We start from the raw sequence: 21,267 nt of genomic DNA on the forward strand, positions 1-21,267 counted from the left end.
ATGTCAGATGTTTAGATTTCTCAAGTGTTTTGATGTCAAATGTTAAGATTTCTCAAGTGTTTAGATCTTTAGGATTGTATGCTGACCCTGTTAAGACCTCAGAAGTGTGATGAAAACAATCTTTTTAACAAACCACTACTAAATGGTATAACACTATTGGTTGGTTCTAATTTCATGCCGCATTATGATGATCATAGCTGTTTTAATTTCTGTGTCATTTAGTTTCTTGGCAATCGTAATGCATATTCTTTTATATATATAAAAATATATGGCGATGTTATTATTTCCAAAAAGTGATTACACAACATGTTATGTCAAAATTACGACATAGCGATATCGTAATAATGATATATTATGTCGAAAATACGACATAGTGATCTCGTTATTTAAAACAACATGCTATGATGTAATTACGACATAATTCTTTTTTTTTTAATATCGGCTTCCGTATAAACCCTTAGTTTTAACAGGTGATTAGATTGTACAAAATAAACGACCAAAGCACGATTTGAAAAAAAACAACACTAAGGCTGTCCGTAACTGCAAAACAACTTGACAATCATACCATATCTTCTTTTGTTATATTGTCCGTAACTTTTTGCATTATACCAATAGGGAATAATCCGGATGCCCGTAAGGGACGACATCAAAAGATCAATGAAGGATAAAAAACTTAATTCACATAGTTTGGGTAGGGGGGTTTAACTTGCTGCAAGTTTTGTTTATCCCACATCGATTTTACATATATCCATATGGGTCAATCAATTTTTCCCAAATTATTTTAAAGTTAGGAGGAGGGTAGGGGGTCAGTAAAAAAAACTATCTGAATTAAGTTTTTTTTATCCTACATTGAACTTTTGATGTCGTCCCTAAAGGAACATGTATGACATACATGTTCCTTTAGGGACGACATCAAAAGGAAGAATCAACTTAGTCTGTCATTTTCCAATTCCGAGTGAAATATAATGACCATATATATTTCACTCGGAATTGGAAAATGACAGACTAAGTTGATTCTTCCTATATTTGCGTAAAAAATCATGCATTTAGCAACAAAAATATATCATCTGAACACATAATTTCTTAAAGTAATCAAACTTCTTAATTATTTTTTTTTCGATTTTGAGTTGTAGACTTAAGTACTTAAATTTCGAAATGTTTGAGTCGGTGCCAGTGGTATAGGGGTATGCTGAACTATCCCAAGGAAAAAAGGTTGCGTGTTCGAATCTCGCTGCCGGGGTTGCAAAAATCATCTCCTATAATAAATGTAACTTTTCTTTCGGAGACATCCATTATCACTGAACTATAGTACACAGTTCTACAGAAAATAACCAATGAAGCAAATTTTAAGATATTTTTGGGGGCATTTCAGAGACTTGTTTCATCGCCATTTGCTGACGTACAGATGTGATTAAGGGCTCAAATTAATCCTCAGATAACCAGCAATGTGATTTACTGTGCATCAAACTTCTATCATTATCGGTTTAGAGTCAAGTCGACTCTAATGACATGTATTTTTTCTGTTAAAACCATTTATTTTTCTTGGAATTTTGAAGAATATTTTCAAAAAGAAGGGCGCAGAAAACTGTGCTTTTTTAATGACTTTTTTCATTAATTGTGCATTGAGATTTTGAAGAATAGTATCAAATTAATAGGTATAACATGTACACTGGTTAAAAATATAATTTTTTAGTGTACCAGCGCAATCGCAAACTTGAAATGCGCTAAAAATCCGAAGTCGTTTCTTAAAGATGTAGTATGGTAAAAGAGACAAAAAGTCACTAAAATATCCTGAATATTTTTTTGGCAAAGTTGAAATAGATGTAACAAAACATGATTTCGTCAGTGTTGGGGTATAAATACGGTTGAAAACACTTTGTTTGTTCTGATAAGGGACGACATCAAAAGATCAATGAAGGATAAAAACCTTAATTCACATAGTTTGGGGTGGGGGGTTTAACTTGCTGCAAGTTTTGTTTATCTTACATCAATTTTACATATATCCATATGGGTCAATCAATTTTTCCCAAATTAAGTTAGGGAGGAGGGTAGGGGGTCAGTAAAAAAACTATCTGAATTAAGTTTTTTATCCTACATTGAACTTTTGATGTCGTCCCTAACTTTCATAGAATCGACATATGACAGTAACGTGGATGTAATGCTTTAACTTAAGATAGAGATTGCATCGAGTACATAATCAGAAATGAAGTATATTTCTAGCATAATATAATTCATTCTATCGATAATAGAAAATAAAATTGGGAATGATATGGAAAAAAAATAACGCGTAAAACTCCGGTTTGATTTTGTATAACGTCGGGGTACCCAAATCGCCTAATTCGGAGTGTGGTTTCCGACCATTGCAGATAAACTGTTGAAACATCATTACACATACATGTGGCGTGTATACACTTACTGATTTTCTGCCAGCAACGACAAGGGTAGTGTGAATCCAGGATTTTGGAACCCAAATTGCCCAGGCAGTGAATAGACTATACGAGACTTCAGTGTACAAACTTCTTTTCGTCTTTTAAAGCCACAAAACTTTTCTCTCATCCCCACAAAAAAAATCCCATCAGCATTGACAGTAAAATAAAGGGGGGTTGGCAATCTGGGCACACTTGGAAGTTGCACACGATATTGCGACACGCTGCTACGTCTGGTGATTTGAGCACCCAAACGTTAGCTACTGTATATGTTCTGATTCTCTTTTCTCTTGGTTATTTGGACGCAAATCGTTATATTGTATAAAAAATCACATGGCAATTATTATCAAAGGTTGAGCCAAAAACGATGATATTCAAAAGACATTCATTTCTATAAATCTAAAAAAAATCACTTATTTTTTAGGTCCAATGACATAATTACGATTCGATTAGAATTTAGTGGCCTGTTGCATTCGATGCTCGAACTTTAAAGATTTGCAGTAAATAAGAAATGATAATCTTGAAGAAAGGAAATTTTGTAAAAATGGATAAACCTTTTTTTTACAGCTAGATGCATAATTCACTTGTATGCAAGTTGCATTAAATTGAATAAAACTAAAACATACAATAGATAAAAGTCAGTGACAATAAAAGGAATAACATTGAAGTATTATATATGTGTGTTTAGGGGTCAGCTGAAGGACGCCTCCGGGTGCGGGAATTTTTCGCTGCATTGAAGTCCTGTTGGTGACCTTCTGCTGTTGTCTGTTCTTCTATGTTCGGGTTTTTTCTCTTTGACACATTCCTCAGTTCCATTCTCAATTTTGTTTCTTTAAAAAAAAAACCAGATCCAACGAAGCAACACACATGTAGTCAATAAAACGAATTACAGCCGATTGTATTGAGTGCGTAGGTAAAGGTTATATCTTTGGTTAGCTTGCTTGCAAGCTGAACCGTGAAGATACTATCCTCCTTAAGAGTAGACCAGTCCGACAGATAACCAATCTATATATGTTCGTATAGGACTATACTACTTCGAAAGGAGGGTATTATATAACCCGAATAATTCAGTCCCTCCCCGTTATCGATCTCTCCTATACTTGCGAGGTTAATGTAGATATCGTAGATCAGCGGAATATAACGACTGAATTATTCGGGTTAGGTAGTATACCTTACCTTATAATGACTTCACGGTTCAGCTAGCAAGCAAGCTAACCAAATATATTACCTTTACATACACAATTGCAATCAGCTGTAAGCATCACGCCATGTATTTTACAGTTCTATCTTGTATGAATCAATGTTTTTCTTACAAAGTATAATTTGCACATTTACTCAATCTTACATAGAATACATCTATACCACAAAAATACGAAGTCTATGGAGTACACATATATTCTATCTTACTTTACCAGTCCTTTTATAGCTTTTTTCTTTGTCAAAGTTTTGGCGAGGCAGTTGTCTCATTACCTCAAGGGAAGATACGCCACTGAATTATTTTAATTTATTCTGTGAGAGAGTGAGTGAGTCAGTTTCTGTGAGTGTATGTGGGTATAGGGGAGTAGGCGTTAATTCTTTTATGGAAGGGAAGATCAGTCGGTGAGCCATGTGGTATTCATCCTTGTCATATATTTATACAACAGTATCATACCCTATTGGTTGACCGTTATGGAATAACCGTTTCGCAGATGATATCATATATGTTCCTTACGTCGTAACTACAATCCTTCCCTTTCATGAATGTGATCTACCGAATTAGACCTGCTTACCCTTCCGGAGCACCTAAGATCACCCCTAGTTTTTGGTGGGGTTCGTGTTGCTTATTCTTTAGTTTTCTATATTGTGTCATGTTTACTATTATTTGTCTGTTTGTCTTTTTCATTTTTAGCTATGGCGTTGTCAGTTTATTTTCGATTTATGAGTTTGACTGTCCCTTTGGTATCGTTCCTTCCTCTTCTATCATATATTCTTCTTGATTTTTCATGATTCTTGTGATCTCTTTAAAAAATGTTGTTTTCTTTAAAGGAGTAGGTCCAGTAAGACCCCTTTTTGGCCCCAAAATATAGCAGTTTTACAAAATTGTTTATATGTAAACTTTTAGTTATTTATTGGATAGTAGAATGGTTCTGCAAGATAAACATGGGCTGTTTTTGACAATACAATGCACATATATTGGGAACTAGCATCATTAAGTCATGCTAAATTACTGAAATCTTAACAATTCCAGCATTTTACTTAAATTTTAGCCGGTTTCCGTGTAAAACGAAAGTGGCCGCATTCGTGTTCATCCAAAATATTGAAATGGAAGTTGTATTTGATGATAATACATAACATATATAAAGATTGAGGATGAACACGGATGCGGCCACTTTCGTTTTTGACAAAAAACATCTGAAAAGTGTAATTTTTTCGCATATTTGGTAGATTTTTCATATTTGAGCTTGAATTGGATCGTTTTTTATGATTGAATCAGTGAAAATCTTTCACATAAATTAATTGAATCATATGAAATAGACACTTAAGTGTTTAAAAAGTGGTCAAAACTTTCGTCAGATGAAACTGAAATTTGAGGCCAAAATCGGTCCTTACCGGACCTACTCCTTTGTCAGATCAATGAGATCATTGAACGATAGCTTACATGTAAAAACCATTTTATAAACGACCACTATTTCATCTGAATAGTGCTATGATATTCATTTGCTTTTTTGAATAAAGAAATCATATAAAAATTATGTGCACTCGTTTGTTCGTCCGCTCGTTCGTTCGTCTGTCCCGCTTCAGGATAAAGTTTTTGGTCGAGGTAGTTTTTGATGAAGTTTAAGTCCAATCAATTTGAAACTTAGTATACATGTTCCTTATGATATGATCTTTCTATTTTTTATGCCAAAAACAGAGTTTAACCCAATTTCACGGTCCACAAAACATAGAAAATGATAGTGCAAGTGGGGGATCCGTGTACTATGGACACATTCTTGCTTTGTTATTGACTAGTTTATGTCTTTGTGACATGCAATACTGCATTTGAGTTTGTAAACCTAATAAAATGATTTTAATCGATCTGTTCCTTGATCACTTTGATCCGTGTATGTAATTTTAATAAAAATGTTCCAATTCATCATTTTTCAATCGCATGTAATCAAGATATGTTACTTGATAATACAAAATTTAGGAACAATAAATTGATTTTTACAAGACATCTATCCCCCCTCTGGGTACTTCCTAAACAGGTACAATTATTTGACAATACCAGAAACAATAAATTGATTAATTACTTCCCTTGTTCTTTTTCAACACCTTTGATCTTGTCAGATTTAAATTAATAACAACCTGAAAAACAATAATCTTCTTTCTTTTAAACATGAAAAAGAAACTGGAAAGACAAAGGCCTACATAAAATTGGTATTTGATATTGTTTTGATGTCGAGTTGTTTCCCTTTCAGCACACAGAACATAGTTTTATTTCATTGATTTTTATTCTTCCCAGATCGCTATTTTTTGTAAACAAAATCAGTTCTAAATCATACTTTATTGATGCAACGAGACACAAGAAGAGCTATGGTAGCCCTTTGGGTATCCCTGGTCCGGAAAGGATAATTGTGATAATAAATATGGAATTAATATAGTTAGGCATAGTTATCTTCTCTATATATACAACCTAGAACTCTCAACTTTTATAAAAAAAAATCTTTGGTTGTTACTTTCTAAATGCCTATTACTAAAGAAAACTATGAAACATTATTTAAAACAAATTTAACACAGTATTAATTTATTGTTGTGAAATCAGCCGGTTTAATAGTTGCATAGATAACATATTAATAAAATTTAATACTTTATACACAAATTCTCATCGTATCATTTACATTTTGTTGCGTGTTTCAACCTAATATCTCATGCAGGCTCCATATTTTATTTCAATCATTTTACATAATTACAGATGTTGCTTACAAAACACAAGAAATTGAGAAATTCTTACACAAACATGATACAGATTTTTACTAGGGCAGGTACAACGTACACCTGTGCCATCCGGATGATATTAAGAAATAAAACCACATTCAAAGTCTATTTCACTTAATTTATTTTCATTCAATTATTCACACCGAAGCTTTGCAACTATTAGGAAATGGAGTCCATCATTTGTTTAGAATTGATATTGAAACATGGAAATATTTCATGCAATGTGTAAAAGGTAATATTTTAACATTGTCACATCTTGGCGTTTAATATGAATTTTGATATGACCCTTTTTATTCTTTATAAAAGACAATAATTGATCTGATAAGATCAACTGGATATCAAAGCAGCCAGCACGCGATCTTGACTTATTGAAACCTAAATTAATAACGTCGAATATTATATTGCCTTAAATATTTTATCATTCATCGGGAATTTATAATATTGTATGATGTCTTATTTTGCCAAAGAAAGCAACACGAGATGATATGATTTGTTACAACGTATATATACGTTTTTTTCAGAAATTTAGCTCTGAGGGATTATGCTTTGCTTAATTGTGTATTTGGTTGTCTTCGTCGGCGTAATAAATATAAAAAAGAAGAGTGGTATGATTGCCAATGAGACGATTCTTCACAGTCCTTTTAATGCGAGAGTTAGTTATTGATCAGTCGGTTTCAAATCTTTAAAAATAAAATGTTTTACTAAGACAGTCTTTGCCCATATGAAAAATTAATGCATATATAACCCTTCTTTTCATTCATACCAACAATGAGTAACTAGGTTATCTATTGTTTTTTTTTAAATCTACTTTCTCTTTTTGATAGAAAACTTTTTCTATTTGATCGAAGAGGAAATCTACATTTCACAATGAACGAAAAATTAAAATATTTCTTGAACGTTGATCTTTTTACCGATTTCACGTAACATGGAGAATAACGCACCTTTTTCACGACTGCATATGAAATAAAAATGGCAAAATACGTTACACGAAAATAACCTTTTACCACTCTCATTGAAAACCTAACCCAACGATTCACCAAACTTCCCGTTGTGACACTACGAATTTTTCGCCTCATTCCGTATATCTTATCAATACATAAAAGGGTCAATTCTTATTTTTTGAAGGACTTGATTAATAACACTCTTAACACGAATTCCTGTTTAAGTAGACGACAGAACTTGTTTCGAACAAACACGCACAGTGCTTACAACCACAATTCACTCCGATGTTATACCGTCATAAATGACCCTAGAAGATTTATTTCTACTTGATTGTGGCTGATTTTAAGGATTAAATATATTTTTGTCTGGTGTTATCATGATTTATAAGAGAAAAACATAGATAAGGCATGTTTGGGACAAAATCTGTGTGACCTTTGGATTGGTTTTCCTGATCAAGAGGACTACTCCTAACTGCTTCGATTATAGTAAATAGCCCCAATATTGATATCTTTAATATCTGGACAAACTCATTTTATTCAAGTGATTTATGTTAGGATATAGAGAATCCTTCTTTGCCAATTGGGGTATCAAATCATCCAGTTCTAATCTTAATTTAGAAATTCGGATACTTCTGCCCGAAACTGGTCTGCCAACCAAACCAAAATATCGAAGAATTATGTATTTTATTTTTGAATTTATACTTTAACCGGGGTCGTAGGGTGGGTAGAGATAAACGAGGACATGGATTAACCAATAGACTGTAGAAGTTATTTGTAGGTTTCAGAAGTTTCTCTCTCCCCTAATTGCAAGTCTACTCCAAGTGGTGGATCCAGGGGTGGGAGTCCGGGGGTTGGAACCCCTGCTTTTTTTGGTCGATCAATGCATTTGAATGGGGACATGTAGTTGGAACACCCCCCTTTTTGTCCTGGGTTAGGAACCCCCTTTTTAAAATGGCTGGATCAGTCCCTGACTCCTACGCCACTGTTAATTATTTTGATTATTTAAAGTCAACATTACAGCTGATATTTAAGAGACACTTTAAACCCAAATGGTGGAAATTTCGCGAAATCTTAAAAAAAAATATGGTAAAATTGATGAGATACAGTGAAATGACAATTTCAAAAATGCATATGAAAACTTTAGTCGTTCCCTTTCTTATCATAAAATATGTCCTCTCTTTCTTTTTCTCCATGGGAAAATTTCTTTTTTTTACATCAAAGATTATGACATCAATACTTAGATTCAACCTATCGTTATAAGACCACCTATTTCCTATAAGAAATTTCAAATCTTTACAATTTCTATTTATTGAAATTTGCAAATATTGAAAGTTCAAATATTTTAACGATCTGCTTGAGTATTTTCTCTTTTCAATTAGATCTGAATTGGGGATTGATGACACGACGCATAACAATGTGTGAAATGGGCCTCTGAATCTCTGCCGTCTCATTAAAAATCACTCAAAACCCAATAAGGAGAATTTACTCAATGTTCGATTTAGAAAAAGTTTTATTTGAATCGAATTCGAATGGGACAAAAGTTATATTTAATTAAATTTAACATCTCTTATTGTTGTTTACCTGCTTTGAATTTTTCTTCAATTTCTTATTGCATAGAAAAAGTAACAATGAAATTTAATATCCTGAAATGAATTGTCAACATCGTAACAAAAATGAAACCTTGTGACTCAAAAAGTAAACAATTTGAAGTTGTAAATGAGAACCCGGGGATGTTTGCTTTTCACGACAAGTCTTGTTAATGGAAACACTTATGATTTAGGAAAAGGAATTAAATCGAATTCTATTTGTCTTCAGTAAATATTTAATGCTTACACCGACCTAATTAGTACTATAAAAGTGTTGAAATACACTGTATATATAACCGATTCTTTATTCCTGTAAAGTTATAGTTGCATAACTTGACAAGCCTACCTTACTTTTAAATAGAATCTACTTATATTCTATAAAAGTTATAAGTTCTTAAACATATGATATATAACAAAACAGGAACAACGTGGTCCTCAAAAAGGGGGACACCGGGTGGATTGCAGGAGAGGATCCAGCCATTCTAAAAAAAGGGGAGTTCCTTACCCAGGACAAAAGGGGGTTGGGTGGTTCCAACTACATGTTCCCATTCAAATGCATTGATCGTAAAAAAAAATCGGGTTCCAACCCCCGGAACCCGCCCCTCTGGATCCGCCACTGGATTGATATTAAACGTCTTAGTGAAATTATCATCTGCACAAACTTAAAGTACGATAACATTTTGATGTCACATGAATATGAATATGAACCCTGCCGAGTACAAGACCAACAAGCTGGATAGGTTTAGTGCCTCTTTTTTTTTACAAAGGAACAGTCCACAGACAGACATGTCATATTTCTTATATACGTATACACTTTCATGGTTATAAACAAATCTTTAGTTTCACACGGTCGATTTCACGGTCCTGAAAAGGGAAATAACTCATTGAATGTAAAGGAGGGATAGAAACTGAAGTTAATTCATATTTAAAGCACAGATTAAGCCAAACCAAAACCAAAAAAGTACAATGTAAAATCTTTGATACAGGCGGCATCATTATCAAATTCTCGCTTAAAAAAAGTATAAACTGAAGTATTGATAACATTTTTGATGCCAATACTCTCTAAAAATATTTTGATTTATTACGTTCTTTGGAACTATCAATATTGCAAAGAAGAATAAATGGCATATAGATTGATTTTTTTCTCTCATAATTTTTATCAAATACACGTGCAATGTTTTCTCATATGTTACAAAAAACAGCTTTTGATGTAATGATTCTCAAACCGATGGAAAATATATTTAAGAAGCGAAAACGGAGTCATCAGCCACGTGGTAGGCTCATTAGCAAACTTTCTTCCGTCATTAGGGACAAATTTGTTCCATATGATTGCAAGAATGCCGGAGTAATCGGTCTATGGCGGATATCAAATTTTGACAGAGATGTAGATTTCAGATACATGTGCAAATCTAAGCTCCTTAGCTTCAATCAATCTTTCGTCTTTTTGTTTGTTTAGTAAGTTTTTTTTGTGTATTTTTTCTTAGTTTTTATCTGGCTTTTTATAGATTACTACTGTACTTCAAGGATGCATGCGAATTATATATAAAACAGACAAGGATTTATTGACTAATTGAACAGCTCTCTTCTTAAGTTTCCTGGCCCCACCGAAAGAGAGAAGAGTAAATCAACAAAAGAATTCCAAAAAAATAAACAAGAACAATGGAAAAGAACAGATAAATAATTAGGAGAAAAAACTGTTTCCAGCAGAAAGAAGGTCGGTGGTTCTCACCGGGCACTTCAACTTCCTCTATAAAACTGGTCACCAGCATATATAGCTATGGATGGTGAAAGTGTTTTTTTTAACACCAAGCATCACTCAATCAATAAACATGTAAAATCAGACCAATGAACGCGAAGTCTTTCATTTCGAGATATATTTAATAATTTATTTCTTGTTCATGCTACGGAATATACTCTCATTTTGCTGCTCAGTAAATCAATCAATAAACCAACCAACCATTTAATCAATCGACCAATCAATCAATGAATCAACAATCAATCTATCGTTCAATCAATCAATCAATCAATCAATCTTTTCACCAATCAATCGTTCAATAAATCAATCTATCGTTCAATCAATCAATCAATCAATCAATCAATCAACCAATCAATCAATCAACCAATCAATCAATCAATCAATCTTTTCACCAATCAATCGTTCAATAAATCAATCAATCAATCAATAAACCAACCAACCATTTAATCAATCGAACAATCAATCAATGAATCAACAATCAATCTATCGTTCAATCAATCAATCAATCAATCAATCAATCAATCAATCAATCTTTTCACCAATCAATCGTTCAATAAATCAATCTATCGTTCAATCAATCAATCAATCAATCAATCAATCAATCAATCAATCAATCAATCAATCAATCTTTTCATTAATCAATCGTACAATAAATAAATCAATCAATCAATAAGTCTATTGCAACTATATTCCCAAAAATGAAATATCGCATTATGAATGACCATTTCTCATTGTTGAAGGCAGGACTGATTTTGTTTTAGCGATCAACCGCATGCTGTAAGTCTATTGGTCGTCAAAACATCGGAACAATCTTGGACTTTCATAACTATTTTACATTTATAAAAGTAAAACATAATTCAGTGTTTCATAAACTAAACATGTCCTCTCCATGCACCGGGTGCATTTTGATTTTAATATCAAACCAAGAGTGACATTCGCTGTTACTGGAACTTTGCCCAAACGTTACAATCCATCATTGTCGAGCCGATGATGAAATTTGTAATCATTTTGTTTACCGGTTTCTGAGGAAAGAATGAAAAAAAGGTTGGACGAACGAACAAACGGACGAAAGGACAAACGGTATTTGCAATACAGCCCCACTCCAATAAAGCAACCGACTTTTTGTTTAGAAAAATATACTAAGTAGTTGGGGTTCAAAATACAAACTTATACCGACATTTGAACTATATTATCATACACAAATTAGCATGGATACAGAAGGTAACCGTTTGCATTCGATAAAATTCCGAAACGTCTATATTTCGACCCCTCCCCTTTTTGTATGACCATAAACCAACAGGGTGTCTAATTGACGTGAACCCAACCCATCCCCTTTGTTATATGAATAAAACTAAGCTACATAGTTTTAAAAACAATTTTAAAAATGGATACATTCTTATTCCAGTACATTGCATCCAGTAGACCTAGCTCAGTTTGGAGTGATACTACTGTAGTACCCTTGTTTTCCGGCTTTTTCCCTATGCAACATATAGTACGTTTTTCAAATGTATTTCATTACTTCATTTTAATTCCTATACATTTGGCGCGGTTTTGCTATTTTACAAACAGAGGCGGCGGATTTAGGGGCTTTGGTTGGTAAAATTTGGTAGATTATTTATTAGTAATCACCGAGCATGACCTGAGCTGTCCCTCTCTTAGGCAGTGAGTGGGTCCCCACTTTGAAAATTTCTGGATCCGCTACTGAGTACATGCGTAGAACATAGGAGACCAATCATACAACTCTCAACAGGCCTAATGCTACAAACATTAATAAGTATAGATCATCATACGGACTTCAAAAATGAACAAAGACCAAAAGTATTTTATCATATTGCTTTGGTCATTTTGCATGCATCGGTATGCGCGCGCGGTAGATTAAAAAGCTCCCCATGCAGTGGCGGATCCAGAACTTTTCCTAAAGGGGGCCCGCTCCAGTTATGCTTCAGTGATCCCTATATAATCAACCAAATATTTCCCACAAAATGGGAGGGCCGGGCACCAGACCCCCTGGATCCGCCTATGCCTTACACAAATAAATACGAAGCTGCAACTGCACATATGACTCTGGCTGTTGTATTAACAGAGTCCCAAAGACAATCATCGCTCTTTGTTTTGTATCAAATACTGTTAATTCAATCCCTCCGTATATAGTCATGTTGGTTTCCGTTTTGTTTTCTTTTAATCTACGTTAGTATACTTCTAATATAACGATAATAAGACTAAAAAGCCCCCCCCCCCTTTTTTTATCGAGTTCTGAAAGTTGCACATCACTTTCTTTACTAAGCTTGACTACCACAACAATTACTTGAAATACTGTAAGATTTAGTTTAGTATTAAATCTACTAATTGAAGGTAAACACAATTGTTTAGAAAATATTTATTTTAAACAAGAAAGTGTCAACACAGTAAATCCGTGTTGTATAAAGCCTCAGGTGTGCCCAGGTGTACAGCACACCTGCAGATATATATCATATACATTCAATTAAGGAAATAAATAAATTTCATGGCCTATTTTCTTTCAGGAGACCTATTAAAACATGTCTTGATCTGTTTATTAGGAGAATAGACCGTGCATATTTATGCATATATCTACCAAGATGGACATAAATCTCGGAACTGGAGTATCTTCTTATCTCTATATTAAACTAAAAGATCGACTTTCGACATCTGACATTTTCTCGTTAAGGGAAATAGCATACAAACCATGCCAAATGAGTGTGTCCTTTGACCAACGTGTACTATTTACTTTGACGTATTGTAACGTTAAAGCAACATAAAAATGAGTTAGTAGTTCAAAAACTCATTCTTTATACAAAGGTGCTAAGTTTTTAAAAAAAATCTGTCTAAATGAAAGAAGGTGTAAATTAATCTAATTTGACATGACAAAGCTAACAAGTATAGTACACATTAAAAAACTGCAGGGTGAAAAAATGCTAAGTTCCCCTTTTATAATTGTTATTATGAAACAACTATCAAATGGTCCCTGTCATCAGTTCTGATTTCTCTATAAAGGAGCCTATATTGTCTAGTGGCGGTTCAGGGGGTTGGAACCCCCTTTTTTCGATCAATACATTTGAATGGGGACATATAGCTGGATCCCCTCTTAATAATGACTGGATCCGCCACTGTTGTCATTATATACTAGTAGATAACGTAAAATTGAGAATGAAAATGGGGAATGTGTCAAAGAGACAACAACTCGACCATAGAGCAGACAACAGCAGAAGGCCGCGTTTATTTTTCAAGACTTTTTTCTGTAGGAATGTAATAATGTTATGAGTTAAAACTGAATCAAAGCAAATATAGTTATTTTAGTTTAAGACAACTTAAAATAAACCTATGTGCTTTTCACTCAACCCACGCAATATTACAGAAACGACTTCTGTATAATTGTAGTTAAAATAGTTGTTTAATTTAATTTTATCGCATATGCTTTTTGAGACAAATGGCTGGTATTTTTTGTTGAACTCTAACTTATTACATGAGTGAGTCCTGTTGTGCTTTAGCTGCTTCAGACATTGGTAAAGTTGTTCGTGTATTGTTATTGAAGCTCTTGTATTCTAAAATCACTTACTTAAATCATAAAGTTTTTGTCACTGTTCTAACAAAATTAATAGTGTTAAATTGCACTGATTGACAATGTGTTCTTACTCTCTTGTCTATGTTAACTTCATATGCTGATATGTGCGTTACATGGCCTGAATTGTACACAATATACTTAATATGTTTTGGGCACAAATGCATTGATACAACACGTTTAAAATTACCACTGAAAATACAAATGTATACGTATACAATGTACTTTTAATGAATAGGTCTCAGTGAGTCAAACGCAATGAATGAGAATGACATGGGTTTCTTTCTTCTTCAAACAGCATCCAAAGAGTAGAAATTACCGTGTGTTCTAATGATTCTTATTTCTTGTGTTCTCACAACGGTATCACTTTGAAAAACGACATCATTCTATAGCTATTTGTACTTAAATAAGCAGCAAATGAGATGGCTTCCCTCTTTTCCCATCTTTATCAAACCTCCATTGACAACGGTGAAATACAAAACGACTGGAAAGAAGCGACAATATAGTCCTACTTTTCAATAATGGAGAAAAACATATAGCAGCAAATTATTGGCCAGACTCACTTATACTTCTATTTCATGCATAGTTCTCGAACACATCATAGATATAGGAAGATGTGGTGTGTGTGCCAATGAGACAACTCTCCATCCAAATAACAATTTATAAAAGTAAACCATGCATTATAGGTCAATGTACGGTCTTCAACACGGAGACTTGGCTCACACCGAACAACAAGCTATAAAGGACCCCAAAATTACTAAAAAAACATTCAATCGGGAAAAACCAACGGTCTAATCTATATAAAAAACGAGAAATACACAGTTTATTCATCACATTTTTGAAACAACATAACATCTTGACAGTTAGCCAGGATTCAGAGCTTGTAGATCCTGTGAAACACAACTGCATGATTTCAGCAATATAAGAATTGCCAAACAACTGAAATCAGGGGGAAATCAAGTGGACGTTTAAATCTTACTCGACTTTGCAAAGGCTTTTGACAAAGTCCAACACTGCAGATTACTCAACACACTAAACCACTATGGAATTAGAGACGAAAACCTGAATTGGATAAAATCTTTCTTAGAAAACAGAACTCAACAAGTGGTAGTTGAGAGCTGTTTATCACTGCATGGGAGATACTACAGGGATCCCACAAGGGACTGTGTTAGATCCCTTACTCTTCTTAGTATTTATTAACGACTTACCAGAAACAGTTCAACATTCTCAGCTGTCAAACTATTAGTTGACGACTGCCTTCTTTTCCACCACATCAAGAATTCCCAGGAAAAAGCCAAATTACAACAGGACCTTTCAGCACTAGAAGATGGCAGATGAAATTCCATCCAGAAATTAAAATGCACCGTCATCCGCATTAGAACCAACAGTAAATCCACAAAAGAGACATTTTACCCATATATTTCATGGCAACACTCTCGAAACTGTACCAACCAACACAACTATTACCCATATATTTCATGGCAACACTCTCGAAACTGTACCAACCAACACAACTCTGGGAGTAAATTTCAGTGGAAACATTATGTTGACGTCACTCCCAAAAAAGCTTACAAATCCATCGGATTCCTTAGACGTAACCTTAGAGAATGCAGCAAGAATGAACGAAATGCAGCCTATATATCTCTAGTCAGACCACCTCTATAATATACAAGTGCTGCATAATACCTGCATCCCATTGATGACATAAACCGTTTAGAACTCTGAACTACACTGACAAAACACCTGGATGTGTTACAACTATGGTCAATACACTAGGATGGGAACCACTAGCTAACAGACGAAGTAACCATCGACTTGTCATGCTTTACAAGATCCAGTATGAGCTAGTGGACATTGATGCCAGTTCCATCTTACGATATGCCTTACATAACTTACGGCACTGGCCTTAGCGGCAGAATCTTATATTCATTATAGAAAAAAATAGCAGTTTTAAATGTAATATGAAGATCAAAGTATGCAAAAGCATAAATTTGATTTCGTACATTCACCTGCAGTTTTAAAAAAAAGGATATATATATATATAAGTGTGACAACTCCAGAAAATCTTAAGAATTCTTTGAATGATACAGATCAAGAGTTACAGAAAAGCAATTCTTCAGAGTTGTCGTTTGGCGATTTGTCTAAGACATCCATCAATTGGAAATCGGAATAATTTTAAATTCATTATTTCCGTTGATGGTTAATTTTCCGCACCATTTCTTCATCTTTAGAAGCAATTCTAAATATCATGAATTTAAATAAAGTCACTTCTTTATGGAAAATTTTCGCGATAAACTGATTACATAATGAAAGCTTAGTAATTTGAATCGGTCTTGGGGGAACTGACTTTCTTAGAAGCTTGTTCGATTACAGTTTTGCAGATCGTAAAAAAAGCCAAATAGCCATTTCATATCAACGAACTAAAAATTATGTATTCAATTCGAGATTACTTTATCGGCAATATTTCCACAAAATAAATGGAATGAGAGAGGAGTACAAAGAAATTGCTTCTTTAATTACTACAAAACTGATCATCTATCGGGGTTGTAATCAATGGTGGTTGACAACCCTTCGATTCTCTCGTGACTCAGTTTTCTATCACTTCTGTCAACCCCAGATTCCGAAGGCTCTGTACAATATAATCCTGCTTTTGGAAAAGTCTATTAGCTAATTAATCAAAGGATAAGGAATGTTTGTCCAATTTAGAACTGTTTCGGCATTTTTGTCATCTTTAGTAATCTGAACAACAACAGGACTGTAACTATATACTTAAAGAACTAATTTAGTCTGAAACATTGGAGAAACATTCTACTAGTAATTTAGACAGTGATTTCAAGTAATTTCGTTTGTGTTTTACTGATCATTGTTTGCTTCAGGTCCCGTTGCAAATATGTCATGCATGTTCAGAGCAAGAACACATCAACAATGATTCAAACAAGACTATAGTTCCTACTGGATAAAAAGGAAAGTAGAAAATATTAACTACCACTGAAAAATTAGGGTATGCTAGAAATATGGAGGCGGAAATATTTGCCTACCGAAAGACTACCTTCGGGCTCAACAAAGAATGGTTGCAATGGTTGGTATAACGTGCTGATACCGATAACATTGCACTCTCCCTATATGTATATATTTTACACGAAGTTTTGTTAATGGTTTAAACATTTCCATTCCTTTCAGACGTTGCAGCGTATTTATACATCCCGAAAAGCCAAAACGGACGCCCTTCTATTGTAGCATCGTTTCTACTGTCGGATGAACGAGAGATCTCCAAGGGACCACATTTTATTACCTCAGTCAAGAGATGTGGGGTATACATCAATTAGAAAGCAAGTAAAATTTGGTGACAAGTCGCATTTGGTACCTGACGACACGTCACAATGCAAGGAGGAAAAGGGAGCAGTAATGGGACTGTTACATTTGCAACATATATATGTTGTCTATGACACAGATTACCATACCGGTCAAACAAATCATGGTGGCATCTGTAAAACTTTAGAAGAGATTACCATACCGGTTAAACAAATCATGATGGCATCTGTAAAACTTTAGAAGAGATTACCATACCGGTTAAACAAATCATGATGGCATCTGTAAAACTTTAGAAGAGATTACCATACCGGTTAAACAAATCATGATGGCATCTGTAAAACTTTAGAAGAGATTACCATACCGGTTAAACAAATCATGATGGCATCTGTAAAACTTTAGAAGAGATTACCATACCGGTTAAACAAATCATGATGGCATCTGTAAAACTTTAGAAGAGATTACCATACCGGTTAAACAAATCATGATGGCATCTGTAAAACTTTAGAAGAGATTACCATACCGGTTAAACAAATCATGATGGCATCTGTAAAACTTTAGAAGAGATTACCATACCGGTTAAACAAATCATAATGGCATCTGTAAAACTTTAGAAGAGATTACCATACCGGTTAAACAAATCATGATGGCATCTGTAAAACTTTAGAAGAGATTACCATACCGGTTAAACAAATCATGATGGCATCTGTAAAACTTTAGAAGAGATTACCATACCGGTTAAACAAATCATGATGGCATCTGTAAAACTTTAGAAGAGATTACCATACCGGTCAAACAAATCATGATGGCATCTGTAAAACTTTAGAAGAGATTACCATACCGGTCAAACAAATCATGATAGCATCTGTAAAACTTTAGAAGAGATTACAATTAGTAACCGTGGGTTCAATACATATACTCCTTGTAAGCAGCAATCCTTCTCTTTCGAGAAAATCATGATAGAAAACGCAGGTTCTGGAATATCATATTATTTTTTGAATATTTTTAAGAATAAGGGATTCGTTTAATTTTTATCACATATATATATATATATATACACACATTTGTATTGCAAAGTTTAAGTTCGTTTGGAGAGATGCGGAACATGAATTAAAATGATAAGGATATTTCTTTTCATTCTTCCTGAGTTCACCCGGAAGCTCCAGTTGGCGAAATCTTTCTCGTTTGAATGAAGTAGGGATGGAAACAGTTTGTTTCTGAACATGTACAGGAATTACGATTGCTTTTATTGCTGACTGTGATATGGACCCAGAACTCGATCATTCGGTTATACAAAATTTCTATGTAAAGATTTGTTTCTTAAATATATATATCGAGTGTATATAAAGTTGTACAGTAGAAGTGTTTAAAGTTGTCTCATTCTAACATGAAAAGTTTTGTTATTTCAAGGCCAATATGATAATTCAAGGGGATATTGAACCGTTTTCTTTTATTATAGAAAAACGTTTTCAAGTGAATTCACAACTTCGTAACTGAAATAAAACGTCTGATACCTCCGACAGAGATGGATTGATCGTTGCTCGCTTATATGAAGTGGCAAATATTTCATGCGCGTTGGGGACGAGAAAAAATTAACAAATAGTCAGGTATAACCCTCTTTTTGCGATTGTTGTGTAAATTTCCTACAGGCATTCAGACCGGTCGACCAACGATCGCTTCGTGGAGATGCATGAACTATTTGTCACTGGACTGTCCCAGGTTAGGGGCGCTTACCGTGATGGTTAAACCCGCCACATTCTGTATGTATGTGCCTGTTCCTAGTCAGGAGGCTGCAATTCATTGGTTGTCGTTTGTGTATGATAATGTGTTGCATTTTTGTTTTTCGTTCATTTTTGTACATGAATAAAGCCGTTAGTTTTCTCATTTGCATTGTTTTACACTGTAATTTTGGGGCCTTTAATAGCGGACTGTGCGGTGTTGGTTTAAGTCATTGTTAAAGACCGTACGGTGACCTGTATAGTTGTTAATGTCTGGGCATTTTTGTCTCTTGTGGAGAGTTGTCTCATTGTCAATGATACCACATCTTCTTTTTTTATATTTAAACAAACAACAAAGCAGTCAACCGTTTATTCACAGGTATTGAAAGCCTGTACACTTGGTAATATTTGAAATTTGTTAGTAAAAAAGTTCTTCAAAATGTTTTGTAGTTAGCGCTTGGCAAGAATTTTTGATATCCACTCACACCAAGCCTTGGAAATATTTTGATTTTCTGTTTCAAATCGACGAGAAATCATTGTGGATAATCAAATTGACTCAAATGCAATCAAAACTGTATGGTTTCAATTTAAACTATAAATCATTCTGTGACTGTTACTTTATTTATATTTTATTTTTTGATATTGAAGCAAAGAACATAAATGGACCATTGGTAAAGTAATTATAAACTTTTTATGAACATTGCAAATAAAAAAAAACAGGGTTGTTTAGTGTATAACTATTATTAAAACAAAGACATCTCTTATAGTGAATATTTGAATATTTATTCTGGTAGTTAAGTCTGTTATTTTATTTTATAGTTTAACAACTATTTACATGTGTAATTTATATTTTGTTTAACTTCTCTTTTTTACGCAAAAAAGACAGGTGGACGGTTTTTGTTGTGTGTGGTTTTTTTTTGTATTTGCATCCGATAGCTTGCATGGGATATCCATTTTAAATATCGTTATCAGTGTATTTCTGGAATTCCATCGCATACTAGCTTGCATCTATCTCTGCTGAATAGTATACATACATTTCAACAAAACCTGAACATACAGTTCCATTGTATCAAAATTATTTTTCGTAATTTTTAATTAAAATTTCCACGATAATAGCAAAAATTTTAAATCATATTTTACACGTAACCTATGGGTGTCAAATGCGATGAACTATAAGATGAACGAACTGTGTCAATCGACGGTGAGTGACATATGACCCGTTATTAAATTAAATCAATGTCTCAACTTGTCACAGTAAATAATTATATAAGAAAGACTTAATTTTAAAGTGTAGTATGTATTATAGATTAGTTACGTCCAACAAAATACCGTCAAAATAAATTCGGAGATATAAACAAGGTATCTTATTTTATTCTAGATTTTATTAACTTAATAAGTGACTATCATGTCATTTTCTTGTGTCTGAAAGGCTTCTGGATCCCAAATTCGAGACAAAAGTATTTCTGTGCTAAACATTTGAAGAAGCCTTAACAGCATTCTTTATGTTTTTTAATCTATTTTTTGTATTAATTCTTATTTTATGTAAACTATTTCCATGCATACAATTGGGCAAATAGTAGCTAATTTCACACCTTCGACGATTATTAATAGTTTGATTGACACAAACTAGTGTTAAAGTTTATTTTTGCATTATCTAGAAGTTAAGGTTCAATTTCCCAAGTGCAAAACCCTCTCATATTATCCAATCTTTTTCAAAGCATTTATTTTTGTCTGCTATCAAAATTTGACAGCTGAATTATCTTGATATGAATATTGCTATCTCGAACCAATGAAATTTCAGAAACGCTCTGATAGTGTTAGAATGACATGGATAGGCACGCCCACTGACCCATTTCGTTGTTGAACTGTTAGATCGTAGATCAGTTTGTGGATTATGTGTTTGTTGAACAGATAGCAAAATGTGCTAATTAATCAATTAATTTCATGGAATTTACATAATAAGACAAATGAATGATAAATACAAGATGTAATTCTGT

At 33.7% G+C, this 21,267-nt stretch overlaps 1 protein-coding gene across 2 annotated transcripts in view; it reads left to right on the plus strand.

Annotated features, from left to right (window-relative positions):
• Positions 1-6,571: 6,571 nt before the first annotated feature.
• The window catches only part of LOC134715536 (repulsive guidance molecule A-like), a 30,298-nt gene continuing 15,602 nt past the window's right edge, over positions 6,572-21,267 (plus strand). The window contains exon 1 of one of the 2 annotated variants that reach the window (XM_063577775.1): positions 6,572-6,615. In XM_063577775.1, coding sequence (XP_063433845.1) covers positions 6,587-6,615 — 29 coding nt within the window. In that variant the 5' untranslated portion in view covers positions 6,572-6,586. Of the gene's footprint in view, positions 6,616-20,578; positions 20,630-21,267 lie in introns of those variants that run through there. The other variant, XM_063577776.1, reaches the window with a different exon arrangement.

The sequence above is a fragment of the Mytilus trossulus genome, chromosome 4 (assembly GCF_036588685.1).
Source record: "Mytilus trossulus isolate FHL-02 chromosome 4, PNRI_Mtr1.1.1.hap1, whole genome shotgun sequence".
In the NCBI taxonomy this organism is placed as follows: Eukaryota; Metazoa; Mollusca; class Bivalvia; order Mytilida; family Mytilidae; genus Mytilus; species Mytilus trossulus.